The sequence below is a fragment of the Macaca fascicularis genome, chromosome 9, assembly GCF_037993035.2.
Source record: "Macaca fascicularis isolate 582-1 chromosome 9, T2T-MFA8v1.1".
Lineage (NCBI taxonomy): Eukaryota > Metazoa > Chordata > Mammalia > Primates > Cercopithecidae > Macaca > Macaca fascicularis.
In genome coordinates this window covers 59,893,627-59,906,402 of record NC_088383.1, presented here as the reverse complement: position 1 = coordinate 59,906,402, position 12,776 = coordinate 59,893,627, and the positions used below count along the sequence as shown (strand labels likewise).

Here is a 12,776-nt window from a genome sequence, read left to right as displayed (position 1 = left end):
AATGAGCTGCTGTATATAGTGTTTGGCATCCTGCTTGATCCATGGTAGCCCCCACAAATATTAGTTCTTTTCCTCAGACTATACTCTATGTTGTCATCATGGGGATATAGAATTTCTTCTCTTGGGCTGGGCACGGTGGCTTACGCCTGTAATCCCAGCACTTCGGGAGGCCGAGGCAGGTGGATTGCTTGAGGTCAGGAGCTCGAGACCAGCCTGGCCAACATGGTGAAACCCTGTCTCTACTAAATTACAAAAAAAAAAAAAAATAGCTGGATGTGGTGGTGGGTGCCTGTAATCCCAGCTACTAGGGAGGCTGAGGCAGGAGAATTGCTTGAACCTGGGAGGTGGAGGTTGCAGTGAGCCGAGATCACACCATTGCACTCCAGCCTGGGTGACAGAGTAAGACTCCATCTCAAAAAAAAAAAAAAAAGAAAACAAAAAAGAATTTCATCTCTTTTGTTTTTTGTATATTTCTCTGCATACTTTTCCATATCTTTTTTTTTTTTTTTTTTTTTGAGACAGCGTCTCACTCTGTCATCCAGACTGGGGTACAGTGGTACAATCTTGGCTCACTGCAACCTCGGACTCCCAGGTTCAAGCGATTCTCCTGCCTCAGCCTCCTGAGTAGCTGGGATTACCGGCGCACACCACCACACCCGGCTAATTTTGTATTTTTAGTAGAGATGAGGTTTCACCATGTTGGTCATGCTGATCTCAAACTCCTGATCTTGTGGTCCTCCTGCCTTGGCCTCCCAAAGTGCCGGGATTACAGGCATGAGCCACCGTGCCTGGCCCATATCTATCTTTTTAAATGGTGGCATTCCATTAAAAAAATATACCTTGAAAATTTACTGAATCATCTCCCTATTGAGAGAAATATTTAGTAGTTTTCAGTTTCTAGTTGAGCACAGGTTGCTTTCTTGTTCTGCAGAGTTGGTTCTGCAGGATAAATTCTCTAGCGTGGCATTACTGGGTTATAGGGTAGGCACATCTCAGTGGTTCTTGTTCAACATGGCCAGATTCCCTATGGAACACTGAGCTCACTCATGTGTCTCCAGCAGTCCACCAGTAGGCCTTGTTCCTTTTTGGCATTGCTGATTTTTGATTGAATACTTTGTGGGGTTTTTTTTAAGCTTTTTGGCTAGAGGCATGTTAGGTTAAAGGTGACAAGCCATTGAGGTTTTCTTGTTTTATTTGTCTTGCTAGATTAATAGGTGTCTAGTGCTATCTCAGGGCAGTTTTTCTTATAATTTTTTTTTTAACTAATCTTTTTTTTTTTTTTGGTAGAGACAGAGGCTCACTATGTTGCCCAGGCTGGTCCCAAACACCTGGCCTCAAAAAATCCTCCTGCCTCAGCCTCCCAAAGCATAGGGATTATAGGCATGAGCTACTGCGCCTGGCATCAGGGCAGTTTTAATTTGCTTTTTCTTTAATTATTAGTGAGTACAATCTTCTCTGATGTGTTTGTTAGTTTACTATTTTCTTTAGATGTGAATCCTCTCTGTGGTATATTGACTTGTGAACTTGCATTGACTCTATACATTTTGGATAGCATGAACTGGTCAGCTTCATAGTGTGTATTTTCTCTATTCCATTAAATTTAATTAATTTCATTTGATTTTATTCTGTGTTCTTCAGGAATCTTAGTTTTTACATAGTCCAACCCATGTACTCTGCTTCTGTCGTTAAGAATTCATAATGGGAGAAATAGGCTGTTGCCTTTTCTCTGCAATGCATGGGGCAAGGCTTTTTCTTTCTTTCTTTCTTTCTTTGTTTTAGACAGAGTCTTACTCTGTTGCCCAGGCTGGAGTGCAGTGGCACAATCACAGCTCACTGCAACCTCTCTCTCCCAGGTTCAAGAGATTCTTCTGCCTCAACCTTCCCGAGTAGCTGGGATTACAGGCACATGCCAACGTGCCCCTGGCTAATTTTTATATTTTGTATTTAGTAGAGATGGAGTTTCGCCATGTTGGCCAGGCTGGTCTCGGACTCCTGACCTCAAGTGATCTGCCCGCCTTGGCCTCCCAAAGTGCTGGGATTACAGGACTGAGCCACCGCACCTGGCCAGGGCTTTTTCTTAAGAGAGCGATTGAAATCTGCTCATGTCCCCCGCCACATGGGTCTCACGCAGGTCTGTTCTCTGTTCCAGGTCTGCCATGTGAATCTGGAGGGGCAGCCGTTCTACTCCAAGAAGGACAGACCCCTGTGCAAGAAGCACGCACACACCATCAACTTGTAGGCGGCTGAGGCCGCCTGTGCTGATGAGGCCCAGAGCTGCTCCTGCTGCTGGCAACAAAGGATTCGGGAGGCTGATGTTTCTTCTGAGGGGAACAGGGAGAGAGAGGAAGCAACTGAGCCCTTTGGAAGTATAATTTTAGGTTTTTTCTTCTGTACACAAATCGTATATTTGCATAGTTCAGACTAGGAGCCAAATGAAGACTCAAAACCAAGCTAGTTATTAATCTAAGACTGGAATTGTGCTTCAGACATTTAGAGCAGAATTCCAAGAACTCAAAAGTGAAAAGCAACAAGCAGCTTTCCCAAAGCGATACACTTCCTGCGGTCACCAGAGGAGGACAGAGCTCAGAGCAGCTGTGGAGAATCTGAAGCATTCTGTGGAGTTCTTAAGCGCTCCCCTGGCAAACAAATTGAAGTGCCAAACAGCACTCGCTGCAGGGTATTTTTAGAGTCATAGCTGAGAGCTTGTTAGCTAAGACCCATTGGGCTTTCCTCACCAAAAAAGGAAGTGTTATTCCATTACTAGCGTCATGGAGCTACCTCTGCGCATCAGACTTCAGACCTTGAACAAACTTGAAACATTCTAATGGGAGCCCGGACGTCCAAAGAGATGTCTTCTGGGAGCCACTGGGCAATTGCCAGGGCTCCAGGAAGGGCTCTGGCTCAGGTTGCAGACAGCTGAGAAAAGATGGCCCTGTCAGCCACCCTCTCGCAGTCTGAAACATCCAATGTCCCCAGAAGGCTTAGCTCCTTTTTGAATTGTGATGGGAAAGTAGAATTGGGTTTTTCCAGTTTTGCTCTGTGGTGTGTGAGAGATTTTTTAAAGGCTCTGGGTTGTCTTTGGCCTTTGTTTAGCTTTAAGGGTTCGTTAGTATGAGTGTCCAGTCGTGTGCATGAATTTCACCCCAACCTGTGACTGCTCACTTACGATGTCTCCCCCAGTACCCTCCATCTCAAATAGGCTTGGTGGCCTGTGGAAAAGAAGAGAGACAGAGAGACAGTGTCTGAAACAGGATGGCAGAATAGGCTCACATGCCCAAACTCTGGGTGGGGAAGAGAAAACTTACTTTCTGCCACCCTCAGTAAGAACACACGAGGAGGCAGGACCTCCCACCTTCAGGTCTGCACCATCCATTTCAAATGTTCCTTAAAATGCAGCACACTGAGTTTGTACAACTGTGTTAGCTGCTGGAAGGAACAGATGCACTGATATATATGCATTTGCTGTTTTGGCCAATATTTTGAAAATGTATGAGCTGAGTTGATCTAGCTATTATTTAAGTATTTATTGAAGTAGAGGGGCCTTCAAACTACTTTATGATACTAGTGATAGTTTGAGTTAGGTAAGCATCTTAAAGCTGTTTGGTGATAAATAAGGCAGTTTAGATTCTGTGGTTGGAAATAGTGTAGTCACTTTCGTCTTTAGGAAGCCCTGATAATATGCTCATCGAAAACATGGCATTGATGCAGGCAGTTTGCATGAGTGTTTCTCACTTGAGCACGCTATTTAGGCTGTCTTCCAACTCACTCTATTCTGCTTTTACTCCTGTTTTGGATTTTTCTCTTTGCACGTTTGAAATATTTTATGGGAATGTATTAGAACTCTTTTCTTCTAAGGACTGAGACTTCCAGGGGACTGCCATCTTACCTGAGTGTCTCCTCTCCATTAGGGAGAAGGAAGCAGCTAGCTGTGTCCCTAGCTGCAGGAAGCCCCTATTTTTTTCCAAGTAGGAAGCCACCAATCTCCCCCAGGGAGCACCAGGGAGGGACATGGATGTGCTCCTGCCACAGGGCCCTTCCTACCTTTGGATCTGCGAGAAGGTGAATACACAGCAGCAGGCAGAGTAAAATCTGCTGGGACTGCCTGGAGATTTGTCAGGAGTTGCAGACAAATACCTTGGAGCATTCTATTATTTTTGGAAAGTTCAAATAGGCCAGGACAAGGAGGTTGCTGACTGTACTGACAGGCCCTAAGTCGTTTTCTCCGAAAACTATCTATTCAATTGTCAGGGACTGGTCTTGAGGAAAGAAAGAAAGAAAAAAAACGTTCCCTAGAATTCAGTTTCCAAAATCTCTTTTTAAAGGTTTTACACACACACGCACACACACACATACGATCATTAAAAAGCATATGATCATTAAGAAGAAAAGTGAAATATCTTAAAGGATAGTTTTACCACAGTCCTTTATTGAATCAATTTTTCTACATTTCAGAGCAAGTATAGATTCTGAGGGACTCTTATTTGCCAAAAAAAAAAAAAAAAAAAAACAAAACTAGCAAAAAATTTAAAAAAAAAAGAAAAAAAAAACCCAACACTTAAAATGTAGCAGGAAAAGAAGGTAGTTTTGAGTGTGGTTCACTCAGTGTCTGTGAGTCTGGTGTAGTGTCAGGAATAAGGCTGTGTCTAGCTCAAGTTTACATTGTGGATGTCCTACAACACCAAACAAAATTTTTCATAATCCATGGTGGGGAGCACACTTTGGAGCTACAGTTCTTGTCTCCTCATTGTTGACATTAATTTAACATTTATAGGCCAGGTGCCGTGGCTCACGCCTGTTATCCCAGCACTTTGGGAGGCTGAGGCAGGTGGATCACCTGAGGTCAGGTGTTTGAAACCAGCCTGGCCAATATGGTGAAACCCTATCTCTACTAAAGATACACAAAATTAGCCGGGTGTGGTGGCGGGTGCCTGTAGTCCCAGCTACTTGGGAGGCTGAGGCAGGAGAATCTCCTGAATCCTGGAGGTGGAGGTTGCAGTGAGCCGAGATCATGCCATTGCACTCCAGCCTGGGCAACAAGAGTGAAACTCCGTCTCAAAAAAAAAAAAAAAAAAAAGATAAACACAACTTTTTGCAATGGAGTGACATATCTGCAGCTTATATCTGCAGTGTTTGTGTTAGGAACCTAGCTTTTATAATGTTAACTTTTTAACTCAGTATTCTGGCTTTGGGACTTTTTGTTTTGTTTTGGGTAAGATTTCAGAAGTGGAATGTAGCCTGTTAAAAGTGTGCACAAAAATATTTTGCATGTTTTTTTTTCTCCTGTGTGAATTCTACTTTTTAGCAAAAATAAAAGCCCCCCAAAGGATGTGCAAATACAGATTTTTCTGTGTAAAGTTTTTCACGTCACATCAGAAGTAGCTTACTTCTATATGGGCACAAATAGAAGTTGGAGACAAAACAAAACATTCTGTGGGAAGAAACACAACTTACTTGCCCTGATGCTCAATAGCAGTGTAATCACCGTGTTTAAGCCGACAAGGATATGTGAATAACATGAATGTTCTGCATACAAAGGGAATTACCAGGCAAATAATAAACTGAAGACCTCGTCTCACATTATATTTTCATAAAGGTTTGTTTGCTTAGCTACTTGGTGGTCAAATATTTCCAATTAATTTATTTCTATTCTACTCTAAATGGCTTCATTTCTAGAAAAGTTGCCATATTTCCTCTTACATCATTTGTTTTCAAATAAGTTCAGAGTAAAATCCTCTCATAGAATTTTTTTTTCTTTTTAATAATGAAGACCCTTCTGAGGGTACTATGTTTAACAAAATCAAACTCATTCTTTTTCAAGGTATTCTGTTTCTAGGAATTACTGAAAAGTAAAGGGAAGTTGTACATACCGTATTTGATTTTTAGCACCTGAATCAGACTTTGAAAGAGCTGTGCAATTACAAACAGAAATCACATCTCATCATTTTAGTACTTCTTAAAGCTATAACAATTTTAAAAATAGATGATGGAGAAGAAAAGGCTGCTAGACTCATAGAATTTAAAGGAATCTAGGAGATCACCTAGGCATTTTTCCAGATGCAGGAACTGAGGCCCAGAAAGGGGAAGTGGCTTTCTCAGCCTACACAACCAGCGAGGGAGTCAGCCAGGTGCCATGGAATAAACATGGACTTTGGCATGATAAGACTAGGGTTTAGATGGAGGCTAACTTAATACTACTTGAGTGGTATTGGGAGAGTCTCTCTAAGCTTGTTTATCTATCTAAAAATGAAGGTAATGGCATCTGCTTCACAGGGATATTTTGAGAAGCAAATGTAGTAACTTTTGGAAGAAAATTGTAATACAAATGTCAGTTGTTATTATCACCAAGAGTGGGGACCCAAAGCCCTCATTCCTGCTCCCTTTTCTTAACTCTTTCCCCTTACCCATACAGGAAAAATCCACTGGAAAAACCAGCAGCAAGAATAAATAATATACAAATAGTGGCTAGGCACAGTGGCTCATGCCTGTAATCTCAGCACTTTAGGAGACCAAGGTGGGTGGATCACCTGTGGTCAGGAGTTCGAGACCAGCCTGGCCAACATGGTGAAACCCAGTCTTTACTAAAAATACAAAAAGAATAGCTGGGCATGGTGGCAGGCACCTGTAATCCCAGCTACTTGGGAGGCTGAGGCAGAATTGCTTGAACACAGGAGGCAGAGGCTGCTGTGAGCTGAGATCACACCACTACACTCCAGCCTGAGTGACAGAGCAAGCCTTTGTCTCAAAAAAAAAAAAAAAAAAAAAAAAAAAAAAAAAAAATTACTAACAGCCCAGAAATATGAAGCAAAAATCAGAATTTGGTATAATTAACTTGTATGTAATTTCTGCCCTCCTAAGGATTTGTGGACAGAATAAATATTGTTTGTTTATTTGCTCATTCATTCATTCTTTCAACAAATATTTATTGAGCATCTACTAGTGACACGAACAGGCACTGCTTTGGACACTGACAACATGACAGTGAGTACAGCAGACAAAAACTTCGGCTGTCATGGAGTTTACTTTTTTCTTTTGACTTTTTTTTTTTTTTTTTTTTTTTTGTGAGACAAAGTCTCACTGTCTTCCAGGCTGGAGTGCAGTGGTGCAATCTTGGCTCACTGCAACCTCCACCTCCCACATTCAAGCAATTTTTCTGCCTCAACTTCCTGAGTAGCTGGGACTACAGGTGCCTGCCACCACACCAGCTAATTTTTTTATTTTTAGCAGAGACAGGTTTCACCATGTTGGCCACGCTGGTCTCGACTCCTGACCAGAGTGCTGGGATTACAGGAGTGAGCCACTGCACCCGGCCGATATTCTTTTTTTTAGAAAAAAGTTATTTATTTTTAATTATTTTATTAAATTTTTTTTTTTTTTTTTTTTTTTTTTGAGACGGAGTCTTGCTCTGTCGCCCAGGCTGGAGTGCAGTGGCGCGATCTCGGCTCACTGCAAGCTCCGCCTCCCGGGTTCACGCCATTCTCCTGCCTCAGCCTCCCGAGTAGCTGGGACTACAGGCGCCCACAACCGCGCCCGGCTAATTTTCTGTATTTTTAGTAGAGACGGGGTTTCACCGTGGTCTCGATCTCCTGACCTTGTGATCCGCCCGCCTCGGCCTCCCAAAGTGCTGGGATTACAGGCGTGAGCCACCGCGCCCGGCCAAAAATTTTTTTTTGAAACAGAGTCTTACTCTGTCACCCAGGCTAGAGTGCAGTGGTGCAATCTCAGCTCACTGCAACTTCCGCCTTCCGGGTTCAAGTGATTCTCGTGCCTCAGCCTCCTGAGTATTTGGAATTACAGGTGTGCATCACCATGCCTGGCTAATTTTTGTATTTTTAGTAAAGACAGGATTTCGCCATGTTGGCCAGGCTGGTCTCAAACTCCTGACCTCAAATGATCTGCCCACCTCGGCCTCCCAAAGTGCCGGGATTATAGGCATGAGCCACTGTGCCTGGCCTACTTTCTTGTAAAAACAATTTATTTTATAACTATGAACTTCACTATCTGATTCTAGTTAAGCCTCTATTAACACACATATGAAGGGTTATCTGAGAATAAAGATCATGGGTTAATCTATCTACTGAGCTTGTGGAATAAATCCTGCCATTAACTTTGTCAAGGCAATCAGCAACTTTCTGAGCCATCAGACAGAATGTCTTCAGTTCAGTGCTGTCCTCTGAGCCTCAGGCTCATGTGTCCAGATTTTGCCTCACTGCCTCACGTGGATGTCCCACAGCCACCCAAGCCCACCTGCTTCACAGGTTGGATGAACGGCCATCTGTGTGTGCTTCTATCTTTTCTTCTGATACAGACCCTGCCCCTTTAGGTGCAGTGACTGGTTCAACAAGTGGGTTTGTGAACCAAGCCAGAGCAATCAGAATTCTTCTTCCCTGAGACTGTTAAAACCAGATCTTGGAGAGAGACTCTCTTCTCTTACTTGTGGTTGAGCTGGAAGAATGAGTCCAACAGGCCCTCTGTTCCCTCTCGTGTGAAGAAAGTCTGTTTACTCTAGGACAGAATGAAGCCAACTGGCACTGGGAAGCAAAGAATTGAAATGAGAGAGATGGCGTGTTCTGCCAGTGTGATGGCTCCTGGATCTTGTCATTCCCAAGGCTCCACACTTACCTTTTCCTTGGTTTGCTCGATTTCCCCTTTATTCTTTTTTTTTTTTTTCATTTTTGAGACAGAGTCTCACTCTGTCGCCCAGGCTGGAGTACAGTGGCGCCATCTCGGCTCAGTGCAACCTCCTCCACCTCCTGGGTTCAAGCAATACTCCTGCCTCAGCCTCCCAAGTAGCTGGGATTACAGCCATGCACCACCACACCTAGCTTATTTTTGTATTTTTAGTAGGGACGGGGTTTCACCATGTTGGCCAGGCTAATCTCGAACTCCTGACCTCAAGTGATCCACCCACCTCAGCTTCCCAAAGTGCTGGGATTACAGGCATGAGCCACTGCACCTGGCCTTCCCTTTATTCTTGACCTTGTTTAAATTGGGTTTCTGTCACTTGCAACCAAAAGAATCTCAACTAATATAACGTCCAGTGCCGAATTCATGATGTGACATTCTGTTATCCATGCTATAGCTTCAAGAAGTATCAAAACAATAAGATGTGGCTTCTATTTGTAATTGCACAGCTCTTTCAAGGTCTGATTCAGGTGCTAAAAATCAAACATGTTATGGAAAACTTCCTTTTACTTTTCAGTAATTCCTAGAAGCAGATTACCTCGAAAAAGAATGAGTTTGATTTTGTTAAACATAGTACCCTCAGAAGGGTCTTCATTATTAAAAAGAAAAAAAAATGCTATGAGAGGATTTTACCCTGAACTTATTTGAAAACAAATGATATAAAAGGAAATATAGCAACTTTCTAGAAATGAAGCCATTGAGAGTAGAACAGAAATAAACTGAAATATTTGACCACTAAGTAGCTAAGCAAACAAACCTTTATGAAAATGTAATGCGAGATGAGGTCTTCAGTTTATTATTTGCCTGGTAAATTCCCTTTGAATGCAAAACATTTATGTTATTCATATATCCTTGTCTGGTTAAACAAGGTGATTAAACTTCTATTGAGAAGGTCTTCAAATAATCTGCCATCCATGCCATCCTATCTGAGCATGCATGCTAAATAAATGCAGAATGCTTATAATTGGAACTATACTTTCAAGACAAATCCCGCATACTTTCTGACTGAATGCCTTCCATAGAGGAATTCCAGGGCTGCCACTGACTTAGTTCTCCATCCTCCTAGCCAACCTGCTTCTCCTCTTGTATTCTTTCTTTCAGTGAATTGTAGGCACCACCCAATCATTGAAACTAAATATCTGGGAGCATCCTAATGTCTTCTCCCATATTGCTCTGACAACCAATAATTACCACAGGCTGCCCATGTACTTCCTGAACCTGTCTTGACTCTGTTTTCTCCTCTCATCCTCAGGACTCCCGCCTTTAAAAAAACATCTCTCTTCTGCATCATCTCAGCAGCTTCCTAACTGATCTCCCAACTGATCTCCTTGTCTCCATGTTGCTCCCTATCCACCCCGATTCCGTTCCCATTCAGGATCTTTCCAAAAATAAATCTCTCCAAAAAATAAGTAAATGGTCCTGCACAACTTATAAATGTCTTCTCATTATCCCTCAACAGGGCCCAAACTAACCTGCATTTACAAGTCCTGTATGCCAGGCCGCTGTGTCTCTCCAACCTCACTTCTCAACCACAAGTGCTACCTTCTCGTGATGCACCATCGTCCTGGCCACAGCGGGCCAGTGTTCCCTCCTCGGTATTTCTAAAACACTCCTGTATTTTCACATTATTTAAAAATTGTCTGTTTACAAAGAAATAATCATTCAGGCTGGGTGCGGTGGCTCACGCCTGTAACCCCAGCACTTTGTGAGGCTGAGGAGGGCAGATCACCTGAGGTCGGGAGTTCAAGATTAGCCTGGCCAACATGGTGAAACCCCGTCTCTACTAAAAATACTAAATTAGCCAGGCGTGGTGGTGCATGCCTGTAATCCCAGCTACTTGGGAGGTTGAGGCAGGAGAATCGCTTGAACCCGGGAGCCAAGATCATGCCACTGCACTCCAGCCTGGGCAACACAAGCAAAACTCCATCTCAAAAAAAAAAAAAGAAACAGAATTGAAATAACCAAAGAATGCCATAATTGTTATTGCTTAGCTGAGAACAGGGTGCTATTTTTCACAAACAAATTCTATTCAAAACCCAAAATATTTTATTAAGTAAATTCTTACAGACTACCTTTCCATTTGCAAATCAGTTATTCCCTTTATCTAACTTTGGTTCAAAGTCTAGTTCTTGCCTTTTTCCTTCTGCTTGTTTAAATTGGGTTTTCACTTGCAAACAAAAGAATCTCAACTAATACAATGTCCAATGCTGAATTCAGGATGGGTATTATCCTGAATTCAGGATATCCTGAAAACAATTTCAAATAGAAGCACTAGGAATGTTGGAGGATCCCAGCATTTGTGGAAGAAGAATCACTGCAAGGCATCCTAGGCCAATGTGTGCCTAGGGTAGAAGGAACGTAAGTGGCGCTGGCAACTCTGTCTTGCATGTGGTCACCTCCACATCCCTGCGGAGCCCCTCTCGTCCTACTTGTGACTTTCTGGCGAGCTGCAGGAGAGGGAGGCATTGTAGAAAAGTAGATACAGATTGGAGAAGGGCCTGACTCAGCCTGGAATCCAGTGTTTTGTGGGGGCCATATTTGAGAAAAAGAATATATTTGGCAGGCTGAGGTGGGCGGATCACCTGAGGTCAGGGGCCCAAGACCAGCCTGACCAATATGGTGAAACCACGTCTTTATGAAAAATATAAAAATTAGTTAAGTATAGTGGTGTGCGCCTGTAATCCCAGCTACTCGGGAGGCTGAGATGGGAGAATTGCTTGAACCCGGGAGGTGGAGGTTGCAGTGAGCCAAAAAAAAAAAAAAAAAAAAAAAAGAAAAGAAAAAAGAAAAGAAAAAAAGAATATAAAATTAGCTGGGCATGGCGGCATGCACCTGTAGTCCCAGCTATTCTGCAGGCTAAGGTGGGAGGATCGCTTGAGCCTGGGAGATGGAAGCTGCAGTGAGCTGTGATCACACCACTGCACTCTAGCCTGGGTGACACAGCGAGACCTTGTTAAAAAAAAAAAAAGCTGGCAGGCCACGGTGGCTCACGCCTGTAATCCCAGCACTTTGGGAGGCCAAGGTGGGTGGATCACGAGGTCAGGAGTTTGAGACCAGCCTGATCAACATGGTGAAACCCCGTCTCTACTAAAAATACAAAAATTAGCCAGGCGTGGTAGCAAGTGTCTGTAATCACAGCTACAAGGGAGGCTGAGGCAGGAGAATCACTTGAACCCGGGAGGCGGAGGTAGCAGTGAGCCGAGGTCACACCACTGCACTTCAGCCTAAGCGACAGAGTGAGACTCTGTCTCAAAAAAAAGAAAAAGAAAAAAAGAAAAAAAGGGGTTACAGTAACTGCAAACACCAAATTGAGTATTCATTTAGAGTGATGACAAAATCACAACAAATGAGTGGAGTCCCAGAACTCTAGGTCACTTTCTTGTAAGACCTACTTAGGCAAGTTATCAGAAAAGCTTACATAACAATGTTCCCAGGGCCGGGCATGGTGGCTCACATCTGTAATCCCAGCACTTTGGGAGGCTAAGGCAGGTGGATCATCTGAGGTGCAGAGTTCAAGACCATCCTTGCCAACACGGTGAAACTCCGTCTCTACTAAGAATACAAAAATTAGCCGGGATGGCGGTGCATGCCTGTAATCCCAGCTACCTGGGAGGCTGAGGCAGGAGAATCGCTTGCACCCGGGAGGCAGAGGTTGCAGTAAGGCGAGATTGCACCATTGCACTTCAGCATGGGCAACAAGAGTGAAACTCCGTCTCAAAAAAAAAAAAAAAAAAAGTTCCCTGATTGCAAACTAGCTTTCCCTCTCAACCTAGAATATTGCAGCAACTCTTAGCACTCATGGGGGTCTTTGGAAGTGAGGGAGGGGCCTTGAGGTTTAAGCTGCATTAGTTTCCTGGTAAAGCTACTCTAGACTCAGGCAAATAGAATAAAGGACACAGCCATTTTGGGATCCTGATTCCCTGGTTCATGCTCTATGTTAGGAATTGGCAACATTTGTCCAGGACTGTTCCTGGAACCAGGGCCAAGACATGTCCTGGAATTGGGAGGGGAAATCAGATTACTGAGTGAGGTAAGGCTGGAAATGGCTCTGCTCCCTCCTCCTAAGAAGCGGTTACCTCTCTCCAGCTTCTAGT

General features: G+C 43.4%; 1 protein-coding gene across 10 annotated transcripts in view; it reads left to right on the top strand.

Annotated features, from left to right (window-relative positions):
- Positions 1–5,338, top strand: part of LDB3 (LIM domain binding 3) — a 69,458-nt gene extending 64,120 nt beyond the window's left edge. For 7 of the 10 annotated variants that reach the window (XM_065520754.2, XM_005565250.5, XM_045399951.3 and 4 more), the window contains one exon: positions 2,150–5,338. In XM_065520754.2, the coding sequence (XP_065376826.1) occupies positions 2,150–2,239 (90 nt within the window). In that variant the 3' untranslated portion in view covers positions 2,240–5,338. The remainder of the gene's footprint in view (positions 1–2,149) is intronic. The other 3 variants (XR_012417740.1, XR_012417739.1, XR_012417738.1) reach the window with 1 other exon arrangement.
- The last annotated feature ends 7,438 nt before the right edge of the window (positions 5,339–12,776 follow it).